Source organism: Sturnira hondurensis, unplaced genomic scaffold (assembly GCF_014824575.4).
Source record: "Sturnira hondurensis isolate 20B ecotype Veracruz unplaced genomic scaffold, ASM1482457v3 Scaffold0022305, whole genome shotgun sequence".
NCBI classification, from domain to species: Eukaryota; Metazoa; Chordata; class Mammalia; order Chiroptera; family Phyllostomidae; genus Sturnira; species Sturnira hondurensis.
This window is the reverse complement of record NW_028094936.1, coordinates 1,411,327-1,428,189: the sequence shown is the minus strand read 5'-3', so window position 1 is coordinate 1,428,189 and position 16,863 is coordinate 1,411,327. Positions and strand designations below refer to the sequence as shown.

The window sequence follows — 16,863 nt, the reverse complement described above, 5'->3', positions numbered from 1 at the left end:
AATGTCTCACATAAGTTCCAAAGGCAATTTTAGTTCAAAATTACAAACTCAAACCTTTTTTTATTGCTAGAATTACAAACTTAAAAAATACCCAGAATTAAAACAATAACCTATTTCTAGATATTACTTAAAAGTATATGTGTAAGTATTCTGGTTTAAGAAAAACCACTGGCAAACAAACAAAATCAGGGCCAAACACATATCTCTTGGTATAAATTTTAAATTATTTTATTACTTTGTCCTGGACATTTAATGTATACTTAAAACCTTCTAATAAAAACAGACATGTAAAACCACTGAACATCTGCATAAACATTTCTAGATTTTATTCCTATTTTCAAATTATCCACATAAAACTAAATGCTTAGGAAGAATGCTTTAAGCCACATTGATAATTTTAAAATAGCACAAAACAATGAAAACAAAGAATCTTTCTTTTTTCCAAGAGAAATGTTTTATGTTAAGTTATACTGTTTAAACATCTCTGGTGTCAATTCCGAGTGAACCAGGATGGTCGCTTCCTGTCTTGTTCAATGATCCTCTTGCCCTGATCTTGTTCAGATGGTGTCTCTCCCACGTATAGCACCATGGATTCTACCGTAGGAGCCTTAAAAGGGCCCCCTTCTTGTTTCCATATCTGTCTTCTTATTTCTACAGTCTCTTTGCGCACCTTCTCATAGCAATAGCCACAAAGGACATGTTTCTGTTTCAGGTGACCACATTCAGGACAAACATCTATGTTGTTCTATGAAAAAACAAACAAAAAGCATTGTAAGAAGAGGCAAAATAATGAACAAATAATTATCAACAAGAGTGATACTTATATTTGAATATTCTTAGAGTATTCATGCTGCAAAAGCAGTCATAAACCATCTAGTCTAACCTAATTTTCACAGGAAAACAGGATAAAGAACACTGAGTTTGAATTAGTAGAAAAACTGGGACTAGAACTCAAGTCTAGTCTTTGAACTACACTACACTGCAGTCACATTATATAAAATGCTACTCTATTTCCCTATCTTCCAATACTAAGCATCTAATAGAAAGAAATTCACTTTTCCTTTCAATCTACCTTGAGAAAAACAAGATAAATACATTACAAGCTGGCTTCCCTTGATTCACCACAGTGAAACTCAAATTCTTATATGAAATATAGTTGATAGATGGTGTATTGTTTTAATAAATGAGCACTGATTATTCCTTAATGTAAAGCTTCCCTGTTATGACTTAAAGATGTTTTAGTAGTTTTTATACTGTCTATTCAACTTTAATGAGACAGTTACAACTTCAAAGACGACTTTTTGATGTGTTTAAAAGTAGGTGTGAGATGTGAAAATACGGGAGGGACACCAGCAGCATGGCAACACGAAGAACCCTAGTTCTCTCCCTTTTGCATTTCAACAAAATTGACAGCAATAATGCAAAAGAGGATTCCCTGCTCAACATAGAAATACATCTGAGAGATCCATGCATTGAAACATCTGAAGGTGGGTATATATCAGGAAACAGGGGAAGAGGAAAAAAGGAAGGCCAGGCACAGGTACCAAAGATTCAGCCCAGAGCTCACTATGGCCCCAGAAGACTCAATAGCAGGGGAAGTGTTGGGTTACAGCACAGATAATCTGAGCTCTAAGGAACAGAACACAATCAACATTCCTCCTGAGTAACCAGTTACACACTACAGTTAACTGCACCTTGTAAAAGGGGCAGAGACAAAATGCAAAAGGGTGTAAGCTGTGGTCCACCAGTGGCTATTACCAGGCAGAAAACAAAAGCACAGGCACACAGCTATCTCCCCTCACCCTCGCAGAGCTAACAGTGGCAGTGCTGTAGCAGTGGAGGTATTGGGTTACGGTAAATGCTCTCTCTGCAGCCCTAAGGACTAGAGGGACAGAAAGATCTCTCTAAAGGGCAGGAGTATTCCATGGTATAACCCAGTGACAGTGGCACAAATGTAGCAACTGAGGTCTGGCAGATACCATTACCAGGAGGACAGCAAGGACAGCAAGGCCATAAATGCAAGAACTGACTACTCACCCCACCCACCCACACAACTGCCACCCATTGCAACAGAGCCTGGTGGAGGCCCTGGGAAACTTCAGATAGTACAACACTGCTAGAAGTATCTAGTTGCAGGAGGCAGCATAGAGATGTCACAGGCCCAGAGAACCACTGCTCACTGTAATTCTCAACGGGGATGACGCCCAGGCTAAGGATGCCCACCTCCCCAAGGAATACATGTCATATCACACAGGGAAGGCAATACTGCCCCAAAACTATCCCAGAAGCCCCAGCAGCCTCTGTCAATGGGTTGAATTGCAGTGTGTGCTGGTTGCTCAGGGAGAAATATTTCTGGCCTTCCAGTCAGTCCTCAGGGCTGTGAAGAGTGTGCTGGCATCAATATTTCCACTGCTACAGAGTCTGCTGGGGGCTGATGTGAGGTCTGGGAGGCTGAGGGGAAGCAGCAACTGTGGCTTATGCTTCAGCAATGTGTACTCAAAAGAAAGGCCTCTATTTATCAATGTCTAAACAGTGGGGGGTCAAATATATTTTTTAAAAGCATACTTTATTCCCACAAGTGTCTAGGCATAGAAATAATCAAATACAATGAATAACCAAAGTAACAAAGTAGCTTAAAAAGAAAATTAAAAATCTCCAGAAATGACAAAGATGAAAGTTCAAAAAAAAGGGAAAACTCAGCAATACATGAAAACCGAGTTTAGTGAACTCAGAAATACAATTAAATGAGCAAAAGGAGTAATTTATCAAAGAGATTAAAAATACAAAAAAAAAGCCAAACAGAAATTGTGGAGATAAAAAATAAACTGGCAATCCAAGGAATAGAGCTGACCATGTCAGAAGAAACACCACTAGAAAAGAACTAGTGATGTTGAAGATAGAAATCTAGGAATCAGATGAAAGAACAGAGAGATTGGAGAGTAAAAATGTAAATGAGCCCTGGCCGGTGTGGCTCAGCTTGTTGGAGTGCTGTCTTGTAAAGTGAAATATCATGGTTTGATTCCCAGTCAAGGCACATGCCTAGGTTGTGGTTCAGTCCCAGGTTGGGGCGAATATGATGGCTTTTTCTCTCACATCAGTATTTCTCTCTGTCTCTACTTCCCTTTCTTTCTCTCTAAAATCAGTGTGCATGTCTTTGCATGCAAATAAAATTAATTAATTAATTCATTTAAAAAAGCAAGAAAGAACTGTATGAGTGCTGGAAATCCAAGATGCTGGCAGAGTAGGTGGAAGTTACCTCACCTCCTCCCAAGACCGACCAAACTGTCATTTTAAATTAGAGAACAATAATCCTGAATAAACAACTGAAGACTAGATACAGAGGTCTTATAACCAAGGATTCATAGAAGAAGCCACATTAAGACTGGCAGGAAGAGCTGAGACACAAAAGGGCTGGTGTGCTCCCATAGGCGGTGGGGTGGCTGAAGTTCAGGAGGTGTATCTCAGCTGCAAGGGGTTTATCCTTGAGGAGTAGGGGGTCTAGCCAAGCTCCCTAGCTGGGAGCACCAGATCTAGGAAGATGTGCCCATGTAATAACACCTGGCTGAGAAAAGCAGCTAGGTTTCTGTCTGCCAGGGAGAAGCAGGGGTCTGTTAGACATAAGTACTCTCTTAAAAGGCCAATGAACAAAATTTCAGCTACTCACCCTGTGCTCTAGGGGAGAGGGCGCAGAGCAAACTAGAGTTGTATGAGGTTAGCCTGGGGTTTGTGGCTCTGGGGAGGAAGCTCAAGGAACAGCTGCCGGGATCCCTGTGCTGAAATCATTTTCCCAAAATGCAAACACCATTTTTCTTGGGTGGACTACTCCACTCCGACAGAATCACCCTAAAGGAAAACAATGACCCCAACCTCTGGACTGTCTCACCACACACTGTGGAACTTTCAGCCTACTGAGGGGTATACCCAGAGATTCTTTCATGACTGAGATTAACAGGAAGCTAGCAGGTGGAAGAGGCAGGCAGAAGTGAACCTTGTTGGGGTGTCTTGAAATTTTACCTGACCAGCCCCCAGGCCTGGTGCTGGTAAAAGCAGCTTTGGTGCACATTGGGCCTTCCTGTGTGTACCCAGGCCCAGCAAAGGCACAAACTGTGGCTTGCTTGTAGCTCCAAACAGGTTGCCAAGAGCCAGTTGCCAAAGTTGTAGGTGGCAACTTACATTGTCTTACAAGTCTTTTGAAAAAGGATGACAGCAAACACACCCAATGGCAAGCTTCAGAAAACACCACAGCAAGATCCAATAAAGCTTCACAAGCCACTTATCCAGAGATCTCTCAGCAGGCACCAAACCTTGCTGAGGCAAATTCTGATTCATGTGGTTACCACCTGCACAGCAGCTCAAACACCATGGTCAGGGGTGAGCCACGTAGCCAGCCTGCCTAAGATTGGATCACCTAAATGAACTGCCGATATCAATGAAGACACAGTTATAACAGGAAGAACCACAAAACCCACACAAGGGACATTCCTAGAGTACCTAGCATGGGTAAGTAAGGAGACTGGATCACCGGGTGCTGTAGGACACTTATTATGTAAGGGCACCCGAACAAGAATGGTAGTCATAGCAGATCTAATACACAGACACAAACACAAAGAGGCAACTAAAATGGGGAGAAAATGAAACATCCCAAATCAAAGTACAGAAGAAATTTACAAAAAAATTGCTAAATGAAATTAGCAATTTAGCAATTGCTAATTTATCAGCCATAAGCTTCAAAGTCATGGTTATAGTATGCTCAACAACATAAAAAAGGACATAAAACATTAAAAAAATCAGAAATAAAGAATATAATACCTGAAAAGAAAAATACAGTGGAAATAAACAGTAGGTTGGATAAAGAAGATGATGGAATCAGCAATTTGGAAGACAAGGAATAAAAAACACCCAATCAAAGTAGTAAAAAGAAAACAAATTAAAATGCATGGTTTAAGGGATCCATGAGACAACATGAAGCATAATTACATACACATCATAGGGATACAAGAAGGAGAGAAAGCTATCGATCAAGAACTAATTTGAAGAATGATGGAAAACTTCCCAAGCTGGTGAAGGAAAAAGACACAAACACCAGAAGCACAAAGAGTCCCAAATAAGATGGACCCAAAGGTGCCCCTAACATGACACATTATAATTATACTAGCATATTTTTAAAAAAAAACAGAACTGTAAAAGCCACAGGAGAAATACAGTTACCTACAATGGAGCTCCCATAAGACTGTCAGCTGATTTCTCAAAAGAAACATTTCAGGCCAGAGGGACTGGAATGAAATATTCAAAGTGATGAAAGGGAACAACCTGCAACAAAGACTACTTTACCCAGCGAGGTACAAAGACCAGTGATGTATCATTTAAAGTTGGAGGAGAAATAAACAGCTTTCCAGATAAGAAAAAGCTAAAGGAGTTTGCTACCATCAAACCAGTATTATAGAAATATAAGACCTGCTTCAAGACGGAGGAGGAGAAACGAAACAAAGGAACATGGTTAACAGAATAAAATGGCAATACATACATAACTACAAAGTCACTTTAAATGTAAATGCCTTAAATGATCCAATTAAAAGAAATAAGTTAATAAATGGATAAGAAAACAAGAGCCACAAATCTGGTGTCTACTAAAAGACCCACCTCAGAATGAAAGATACACACAGCCAAAAATAAAAGGATAGAAAAAAATGTCATGCAAATAGAATGAAATAAATGCTGGGGTAGCAATACTTATATCTGACAAACCAGACTTAAAAAAAAAAGGCTATACTAAGACAAACAAAGACAATATGAATGTGAGCATTCCAAAAAGAGGATTAACCCATGTAAACATTTATGCAGACAACATACGAGCACCTGTTTTGTGACTGTTCATGGTTGGACAGGTCCACTCTGGATTTGGGCAGAAGGAAGAATATACGAGGAGCTCTGGGGATGCTTGACATACCTTTATTCAAGGGTGGACGATCCATGCATGCTACAATCTGCAGGTCCCCCCACTGGAAGCCCCTAACTCCCTTATGTACTAAATGCAGATAAAGCCAGAAGGTTGCCAGAATACACTGTATAACAAAGGGACATTCTGCGCATGCGAGCCCACTCAATGTTATGGGAACCATTTAAAGAACCCAGTCTCAAGGCTATGAGAACGCAGTTTATCTTTGCCTTCCAGACATCTGGGTAAAGGAGCTAGACTGCCTCTGTTTACCCTACAATCTAAATATACAAAGCAAACCCTGATCAACACAAAGGGAGAAATCAAAAGTAATACAGTCACAGTAAGGGTTTTCAACACCCCAATGACATCAACAGACAGAACTTCCATATAGAAAATCAACAAGGAAATAGTGGCCTTAAAGAACATTAGATCAGATGGATTTAATTGGCATCTTCAGAGCACTTCACATCAAAGCAGCAGAATATACTTTATTTTCAAGTGCACATAGAATGTTTTCTGGGATAGGCCATGTGTTAGAACATGAAACTATCTCATTAAATTTAACAAGATTCAAATCATATCAAGCAGAATGCTATCAAACTGAAAATCAATCACAATAAAACTGAAAAACACAAATAATGGGGGCTAAATAACATGTTACTAAACAATGAGTGGGTTAACAATAAGATCAAGGAAGAAATCAAAAGTACTCTGAAAGAAATAAAAATGTGAAACCAACAACCTCAAACCAATGGGACAGAGAGTAGCAATGCTAAAGGAAAATTCATACCATTAGAGGCCTATTTCAAGAAACAAAAAATAGCTGAAATAAGCAATCTGACTTTACACTAAAAGGAACTTGAAAAAGAATAAACAAAGCCCAAAATGAATAAAAGAAAGGAAAGGATCAGAGCAGAAATAAACAAAAATGAATCTAAAAACACAATACAAAAAAAGATCAATGAATCCACGAAGAGCTGGTTCTTGGGAACGATAAACAAGATTGGCAGATCTTTGACCAGACTCACAGAAAAAGAGAAGATCCAAATAAATCAGAAATGAAAGAGGAGAATAAATTACACCAAAGAAATACAAAAGGATCATGAGGAGATATTATGAACTAAGTGCTAACCAACTGAACAATCTGGAAACAAATGGATAAATTCCTAGAAACATACAATCTTCCAAAACTGAATCAAAGAATTTGAATAGACAGATTACAACTAGTGAAACTGAAGCAGTAACCAAAAGACTCACAACAAACAAAAACCCTGAACCAAATGACATCACATGAGAATTTTACTAAACATGTAGCTCAGTGGATTGAGTGCCAACCTGCTTATCAAAGGGTCCCTGGTTCGATTCCCAGTCTCGACACATGCCTGGGTGGCGGGCCAGGTCCCCAGTAAAGGGTGTGCGAAAGACAACCACATATTGATGTTTCTCTTCCTTTCTTTCTCCCTCCCTTTCTCTCTCTCTAAAAATGAATAAATAAAATCTTAAAAGAAAAAGTTATTTAAAAAACCCTAATCTCACATGCAAGGAGAAGTATAAATTCAAAGTAAAATGGTAGAAAATGATACCTCAAGCAAATTACATCCAGTGAAAAGCTGATGTCTTATTTATAGTTGACAAAATAGATTTCAAAATAAAAAAGGTAACAAGAATCAAAGATATATATTTTATAATGATAAAGAGAATAAGAAGACATAACACATATTGATATTATACATACCCAACCAGGGAGCACAAAATAGATAAAACAATAGTAACAAAAGTAAACGGAAAAACTGACAATTATAGTGGGAGATGTAAATACTCTACTGACAGCTATGGATAATCATCCAAACAGAAAATCAATGAGGTAGTATCAGCTTTAAATGACACAATGGTCCAAATAGACAAAATTGACATTTATAGAGCTTTTCATCCCAGAACGACAAACTATATATTCTTTTCCAGTGCATGTGAGGCATTTGAAGGGATAATCATTATGTTGAGACATAAAAATAACTTCAAAAAATTTAAGATTTACATCAAACTGACTATATTCTCTGACCATAATGCTTTGAAGTTTGAAATCAGTTGTAAAAAGAAAGAACCTCCCCCCCCCCAAACAAGTATATGGAAATTAAACATGCTATTAAACAATGGCTGGGTCAGCCTTCACCAGCTCGGGCACTGTTCATCAAGTGGGAGGTTGCAAGTTAGATTCCTGGTCAGAACACAGGCTTGGGTTATAGACCAGGGTCCCCAAATGGGGGTGTGCTAGAAGCAACTGATCAATGTTTCTCTCGTACATTGATGTTTCTTTTCCTCTCTTCCTCCCTTCCCCTCTCTCTAGAAACAAAAGTAAAATCTTTAAATAACTGGATCAAAGAAGAAATAAAAAAGAGGTCAATACACACACACACAATGAGAAAAACAATACAACACATCCAAATTGGGGGGTGGGGGGTATAGCAAAAGTGGTAATAAAAGAAAAGTTTATAGCATTACAGGCCTACCTAAGAAACAAGAAAAATATCAAGCCCTGGCTGGTGTAGCTCAGTGGATTGAGCGCAGGCCTGCGAAGCAGAGGATCGCGGTTCAATTCCCAGTCAGGGCACATGCTTGGGTTGCAGGCCAGTTCCCCAGCAGGGGACGCATGAGAAGCAACCATACATTGACATTTCTCTCCCTTTCTCCTTTCCTTCCCTTCTAAAGATAAATAAATAAAACCTTTAAAAAAAATCCACTGCTTTCCTATACAGTGCTAACAATGAAATCTCGACTTCCGGTCAAGATGGAGGCATAGGTAAACAAGGTTCACCTCCTCATGAAACCACACAAAGAATTACAACACAGGTGGTAAACATAAGGCCTGGGAGCCAAATCTGGCCCCCCACCTTGTTTTATCCAGCCTGGCACCGTTTCTACCCAGCAGCAGCGCCAAGTTCCTTGCCCCTAGTTAAGGAGTAGTTACATTTACACAGTTCTAAAATAATGTTCAGCCCTTTGAAGGCAACGAGGCTGATGTGGCCCCCAGTGAAAATGAGTTTGACACCCTGAATCACAACTAGACTTCAAATAAATACCCAGAACCACCAGAAAAATCAAGAAAACTGTATGCAAGTCAGACAACTAAGGATTTAAATAAGCCACATACATCCAGACAGGTAGAGAGGGAAGAAATGTGGAGAGGTGTAAAGACACAGTGTGGCACAGGAGAGTTGGCTGCAGTGGAACAGGCGGTCCCATACTGACATGTAATGGATAAAAATAGGGAAATATACCTTGGGAGCAAGCAATCCCAGACCCAGGCCAGACTACACAGCTCAGGATTCTGGCACCAGGAAGATAAACCCCTGTAACTTCTGGCTGGAGATTGAGGCAGCAGAAAAAACTCCACTTAAAGGGCTCACACAGATTTAGAATGAAGGCAGACCCTGCTTGGAAAACCTCCAGAAGCCAGGCAGCAGCACTGTCCCCTCTCCCCACACAGCCACAAAGTGGTGAAGTGGGATGCCAGGTTCTGGAGATTATCTATGGCTCTTCCCACACAATTTACAGTTGCTTTTTCTACAATGGGCCACACCACTAAAATAGGAAGTCAAAGCAGCTCTACCTAACACACAGAAACAAACATAGGGAAGGTGCCAAATTGTGGAGACAAACAAGATGGCCCAAATGAAAGAAATCCCAGAAAAAGAACTCAATGAAACAGAGATAGACAACCTATCAGAGCAGAGTTCAAAACAGTAGTGATCAACATGATGAAAGAACTTGTTGAGAACTGTAGCAACATAAAAAAGACCCCAGAAGAAATGAAGGGTACACTAAGTGAAATAAGGAAAAATCTATAGGCAATCAATAATGGAGGTGATGAAGCCAGGATTCAAATCAATGAGTTGGAACATAAGGAAGAAATAAGCATTCAACCAGAACAGCAAGAAAAAAGAATTTTAAAAAATGAGGATAGTATGAGGAGCCTCTGGGACATCCCCAAAAGTACCAACATCTGAATCACAGGGATGCAAAAAGAAAAAGAGCAAGAAATTGAAAACTTATTTGAAAAAACAATGAAGAAAACGTCTCTAATTTGGTGAAGGAAATAGACATACAAATTCAGAAAGCACAGAGAGTCCCAAACAAGTTGGACCAAAGAGTACCACACCAAGACAGATCATAAATAAAATGGCAAAGGTTAAAGATGATCTTTTTTTTTAAAGGAGAGAGTTTCGTGTGACTTTTTTTTCTTTTTTAAAGATTTTATTCATTTAATTTTAGAGAGGGAAAGGGAGGGAGAGAAACATCAATGTGTGGTTGCCTTTTGCGCAACCCCCTATAGGAGTTCTGGCTCACAACCAGGCACACAGGAATCAAACGGGTGACCCTTTGATGCGCAGGCTGGTGCTCCATCCACTGAGGTACACCAGCCAGGGCTAAAGATACTTAAAAGCAGCAAGTGAAGAGCAGAGAGTTATCTACAAAGGAGTTCCCGTAAGACTGTCAACTGATTCCTCAAAAGAAACTTTGCAGGCTAGAAGGGGCTGGCAAGAAATATTTAAAGTGATGAAAAGCAAACAGCCTACAACCTAGATTATGCTATCCAACAAAGCTGTAATTTAGAATGGAAGGGCAGATAAAAGTGATTCCCAGACAACATAAGGCTGAAGGAGTTCATCATCACCGAGCCATTATTATATGAAATGTTAAAGAGACCTATTGAAGACAAAGAATATCAAAAGTGAGAATGGCAGAATGGCAACAAATTCAAAATTATCAACAACTGAATCTGAAAAAGCAAGCTAAGCAAACAGCCAGAACAGGAACATAATCACAGATATGGAGATCATTTAGAGGGTATTAGCTGTGAGGGGTAAGGGGGAAAGTGGGGGACAAGATACAGGGATTAAGCATAATTGGTAGGTACAAAATAGACACGGGGAGGTAAAGAATAGTATAGAAAAAGGAGAATCCAAACAACATACATGCACAACCCATGGACATGAACTAAGGAGGGGATCATTGAAGGGGAGGTGGGTACCAGGTGTAGTGGGGGGCAAAGGGGGGGAAACTGGGACAACTATAATAGTATAATCAATAAAATGTATTTAAAAACACAATGAAATCTCAGGAAAAATTCAATTGCAACTTCAACAAAAACACCTAGGAATAAACTTAATTAGAAGTGAAGACCCTATATACTGAAAACTGTAACACACAGGTGAAAGAAATTGAAAATGACACAAAGAAATAAAAAGGTATTCCATGTCCATGGACTGGAACAATCAACAGTTAAAATGGCCATATCACCTAAAGCAATATACAGATTTAATGCAACCCCTATCAAAATCCCAATGGCATTTTAAAAATAATTAGAATTTTTTAAAAAAATCATGAAATGTGTAGGAAGCCATGAAACATCCCAAATAGCCAAAGTAATACTGGGAGAAAAAGAACAAAGACAGAGGTATTGCACTCCCTTACTTCAAATTATACTACAAAGGTATAATAATCAAAACAGTTGGAAGAAAAATAAACACACAGATCAATGGAATAGAACTGAGAGTCCACCCATACACATACCTGAAACTAATTTTTGTTAAAGGAGACATACATATATAGTGGAGAAAAGAACGCCTCTTCAATAAATGGTGCTGGGAAATTGGAAAGTCACGTGCGAAAGAGCAGAGTGCTACTTGATACCACAAAAATTCATTCAAAAGAGATAACAGTAAAACACACAGAAGCAAGCACAGGTACTAAACTTATGGATCTTGGTCTCAGAGAGGATTTTATAAATTTGACCCCAAAGGCAAGAAAAGTAAAAGCAAAAATAAATGGGCTATATCAAACTAAAAAGCTGTGTACATCAAAAGAAACTGCCAACAAAACAAAAAGGCAACCAACTGATGGGAGAATATATTTGCAAACAATACCTCCAATAAGAGGCTAATATCAAAAATATAAAATTAACTCATACACAGAACCCATCCAAAAAACAAACTCATCCAAAACACACAATTAAAAGGACCTGAACAGATACTTCTCCCAATGTGACATACAAATGGCCAACAGATTTTCAAAAATATGCTCAACTTTACTAGTAATAAGAGAAAAGCTAATCAGTGAGATAGTACCTAACACATGTTAGGATGGCTATTACCAAAAAGACAGGAAATAAATACTAGAGAGGATGGGGAGAAAAAAAAACCTTCTTGCACTGCTCGTAGAAATGTACATTGGTACAATCACCACGGAAAACAGGATAGAGGTTCCTCAAAAAAAGTAAGAATTGAGCTACCAGATGACCCAGGCATCCCCTCCTTTGGATTATCAACCCCCAAAATTTGGAAACATTTATTTGCAAAGATATATATAGACCCCTATGTTTATTACAGCATGATTCAGTGCCCCCAAAAATGAAAACAAGTGCCCTTTGACAGATGATATGGAAAAAAAAAATGTAGACCATATATACTACTACTCAGCCACAAAAAAAATTATGAAATATTGCCATGTAAACCTTGAGAACATCATGCTATGGGAAATAAGTCAGCAGGAAAATGAATCATATGACTTCATTCATATGCGAGACAGAAAACAGAAAGCAAGAAACAGAACAACTCATTGACCCAGACAATAGTACGATGATTATCAGAGGGTAAGGAGGTAGGAAAAGTAAAAATGGGCAAAGGAAGCCAAATTCATGGTGATGGAAGGGGACTTGCTTTGGGGTGGTGAAAACACAATGCAATATACTGGTAATGGTTATAGAATTGTACAGCTGAAACTTATTAGCTAATGCCACTCCAATGAATTTAATAATTAAACAATGCACCCAGGATAATAAACTATATGCAGCAGAAAACAGTTCAATGAAGACAACGAATGCACAGGATAAGAGCTATTCTTTTCCCTCAGAATAAACACACAGTCAGGAATACATAATGGATTGGAGCAAGATCTTACTCCTAAAAAATTAAATTTTCTCACCCACTTGTATGAATTATTGTTCTTTTAGTTAATGAAGTATTTTTCAGATCCAGATTTTAAGTCAGTAATACGTCTTGGCCTAACTAACTTCTAAGGACTTGGTTTAATAATCAACATAGAAGCTTAATAGTAAGTTCTCTGTTCTGGAGTTTCATATGCACTGTGCTGGTGCTGTGGAATTCCAGTAATTTAAACATGGCCATTAAGGCCATAAGTTAACAGATCAAAGTTAAGTATAGTATAAACAACTANAATGAAGTATTTTTCAGATCCAGATTTTAAGTCAGTAATACGTCTTGGCCTAACTAACTTCTAAGGACTTGGTTTAATAAGCAACATAGAAGCTTAATAGTAAGTTCTCTGTTCTGGAGTTTCATATGCACTGTGCTGGTGCTGTGGAATTCCAGTAATTTAAACATGGCCATTAAGGCCATAAGTTAACAGATCAAAGTTAATAAACAACTATACTTTTTGCTTATTAGATAAATGACAAGTGTATCTATGAATTGAATGAAGAGAGCAGAGGTGTGGAGTTGCCTGAGGATAAAACACACCAATTTTCAAGAGAAGAATTTGAGCTAAAAAATTAGACTTCCAGCGCTGAAACCCTGGCTCTACCACTTAGCAGCTTGTGAACACAGGTCAATTCTTTTTGCCTCAGTTTCTTTAACCTAAAAATGGTCAGAGCAATATTTATTTTGGAGGGCTCTTTGAATTTGATAGTTTACATCTTGGATATATCACAGGCACTTAATAGATGTTAGCTATTTTTATTACTAATCGAAGGATTTTTCTTTGCAGCATTTTATGGGGTACAGGGAAGAATAAAATAAAAAGGTAAAGGCCAGTAAAACCCAAGATCCAATATAACTATTGCTTCTAACTTTAATTTGAGGTTCTGCCACAGTTAAAATGTTTACCCATATATGCTTCAAATCACATAGCCCAGGACTGGCACAGCTCACAGTTAAAAAGTCATTTATGCTCTTCCCAAAATGGTCCTCTGTGGAGACTCCAAACTCCCTCCTTGACTGTGTTCCTACCAATTAGGCTACAGCACAGTACACATACAGAATACTGTATTTTACTTTTAGGCCAGAAGAAAGTAGACATATAAAATCTGAGAATAATGTACTGATGGGTTATATGGATATACTAGGAGAATATGCAGTGGTAGTAGTCATGAGAAAAAAACACATTCACAAAAATCAACGTATTACCTTGACTTTAATAAGCTTCTGAGGATTTCTTCTCCTACACCGGTTAACTTCAATGCTGCGTCTGTTTTTGGGTGCTGCCATCCAAAAGATACTATCCAAAAGGCTGGAGATCTCCTTACTTCCATTAGTATTATTTGCTGGTTCTATAAATACAGTTGAACCTTGGACAGCTAATGCTGGTCCTACAAAATAAAACATGGAGATTCAGAATCAGTTTTAGCTTCTAAATGTCTATTTACAGGTATCATTCTCCTTAGTCAACAGCGATATGAAAACAGATATATTTACAGATAATTTAGAATATTACACTCAATACATATTTAGCAGAAAATCTTAGCTATTAAATTACACTGAAGCTCATACATAAAGCAAATTTAAAGAACACAAATACAAGGTTTTCTTAGAGGCACCTGCTGAAATAAATCAGTGAAATCCTACCAAGAGGTTCTTACCTTATGAAAAACAGAACTCTGGGGTTTAGTGCTAAACATAAATACAAGACTGAGGCACCTAATTTAAACAAAACAAACAAAGCCAAAATTTAAAAAAGAAGAAGAAAATCACTCAGCTGTCCATATCCAGTTGGTGGGCAGTACCTAATCAATTTACAAGTAAATCTAAGCATGAAAGTCCCCAGCTGCACCTCTAACCAACACTAAGATCACTGCCCACTGACTCTTCCTTTGTCACACACTCCTAAGTTGGCAGGCCCTGTTTAAGTCTCTTAGTTCATAGTATTTAACCTTGATTCCTGTCTGTTTTACAAGAAAAAAAACTAGCTCACCATTCTTTGTATGATAGTACTTTATATAACCATGAACATTTCACTTTTGTTTTTCTAAATTGTATATAAAATCAAATAGATTCTTTAACCCTCTCCTGCCTATTCCTCAGACTTGCAATATTTCTTTAGATTTTAGGAACTCTTAAGAATATACAAAGCTTTGAAACACTTAACTGGTACTCCCTTTCAATATATCTAAACGTATTTTCTAAGCATAGCCCAGTGGTTAACAGCACAGGTTCTGGAAGGTATGTTTAACCTAGAGACGTTTTCAGACCTATTTCATCAGTTGAAAGGTGGGGATGTCTAATGGAATTGTTCTGGAAATTATCCCAGGAAGTGCAGGTAGACTTTGGTATATAGTGAGTCGGCTCTCAGTTCAGACTGCCTGGGTATTATCAAATTTAGGACACCTTAGAAAACGTGTAGAATGTAAATACCAAAGCAATGCCAATTTTAATATCTAAGAAGCTTCCCATTCAAATTATTTTCTGGGGGAAAGACAGGTGAGACAGGATAGCGAAGCTATTAAAATTCATTCGAAAGTGGCATAGGGAAATTGAGAGAGATGGCTGAACACAATGGCGGATCGATTTACAGCCAGATGGAGATGGTCACCAGAGCGGAAGATCTGGCAGGGGGCAAAACTGGGGCAAAAAGAACCTCGCCCCCAGGGTAAACTTCTCTGAACTTTCCTCTCTGGAGATAACATCTCGGCCTCAGCTGTACTTTAGCATCAGGCCCGGAAAACCAGCAAAACCAGGTGGGCCACAGTAGGACCAATTGCAAAGACCACTGTCACTGACCAATCAGTGGAGATCTGGACCCTAAAAGGTCACATCTGGAGAACTGATGAGTATTCTACGGAAACTTCAGACCTCTACCTTTAGACCTCTCCTAAGATTCCCACCCACAAGAGATGAAAGCCTCAAGACAAAAGACCCAGCTCCCATGTGCTCTCCCTGTGGGTAGAAGTGGGGGGGGGGCATTTCCTTTCCTCTCGCCCTACCCCCACTTCTCTCTTCCCGAGCACCTCTCTCCTAAACTCTAAAGCAATGGGTTTCCGGTAGCTTGTCCCATGCTAATCCCCCTAAACCCCTCCCTAAAGCCCTCTCTCTCCTGACTTTCCAGTGAATTAAGGGAGCAGCAGGCAAGCCAAAGCTCTCCTGTTGCTCCCTCTATGCTAAGCAAGCCCTTCCTTGAGTCATTGCCCCTAGATTCGTGTTGGGAACTCTTTCCTATACAAGAACCCAAGCACTACAGCTGGTGCTAGGCAGACCCACTCGGGTCCAGGCCCCTGTCCGGTAATAGGGGATCTGGATTCAACTGCACAGAGCTCAAATACCACAAAAGAAGATGAATTGCTTTAAGGTGTGGGAGGACTGGAAAAGAAAGATAATAAAAGAATCCAGATGGTGGTGGCTGTAAATGCTGAGCTAATGAGTTTGGGTGACATTCTGTGTAGGAATGTGAGAGAGGACTATTTTCTTTATTGCCGAGAAGAAGCAGAAAAAAGCCAGCTCTCTCCTGTTCCTAAGTAAATGTCCTTGACATGGACATTTCATGTCCATGAAATGGAGGATCGGAAAGCGGGAAAAAGCCAGAGTATGAATTGTGCCCACCACGCTGCCTGGGGCTCCCTCATCTACCCCTTCTCTATGCCGGTATTCTTTACGTACCCCACGGAGGGCTGGAAAGGTCTGGCCTGGTCTCCAGAAATTTCCGCTGCAGTAGCTCCCACAAGTTTCGGAGGAGCCGAGCCATTGGCCGCTGAGGAGCCACCAAAGCCAACATGGCCGCCAACATCTTCCCATTCGGAAGATCACCCATCCGCGCTGGTAAGTCCCGCCCCTACCGCCAGTACGCTCACTAGACGTAGACTCCGTCAAACTCGGCTCCTGCAACTACAACGCCCAGCCTGCTACTGGGGCTGCTCTGAC

The 16,863-nt window shown here is 39.4% G+C and overlaps 1 protein-coding gene across 1 annotated transcript; it reads right to left on the bottom strand.

The window, feature by feature from the left end:
* Window positions 1–450: 450 nt before the first annotated feature.
* Window positions 451–16,785, bottom strand: MRPL32 (mitochondrial ribosomal protein L32). The gene is made up of 3 exons (XM_037035397.1): window positions 16,603–16,785; window positions 14,140–14,321; window positions 451–745 (listed from the first exon to the last, which is right to left on the bottom strand). The coding sequence occupies exons 1-3, from the start codon at window positions 16,751–16,753 to the stop codon at window positions 491–493; spliced, it is 588 nt and encodes a 195-aa protein (XP_036891292.1). The 5' UTR covers window positions 16,754–16,785; the 3' UTR covers window positions 451–490.
* Window positions 16,786–16,863: the final 78 nt, after the last annotated feature.

What these genes read in the sequence shown, in the direction of transcription:
- MRPL32 (XM_037035397.1), bottom strand. Translation starts at nt 16,753, where the DNA reads ATGGGTGATCTTCCGAATGGGAAGATGTTGGCGGCCATGTTGGCTTTG. An exon ending in CCTTTCCAGCCCTCCGTGGG is followed by an intron (nt 14,322 to 16,602) that starts GTACGTAAAGAA and finishes TTTATTTTGTAG; the next exon opens with GACCAGCATTAGCTGTCCAA. An exon ending in AGAAGCTTATTAAAGTCAAG is followed by an intron (nt 746 to 14,139) that starts GTAATACGTTGA and finishes GTTTTTTCATAG; the next exon opens with AACAACATAGATGTTTGTCC.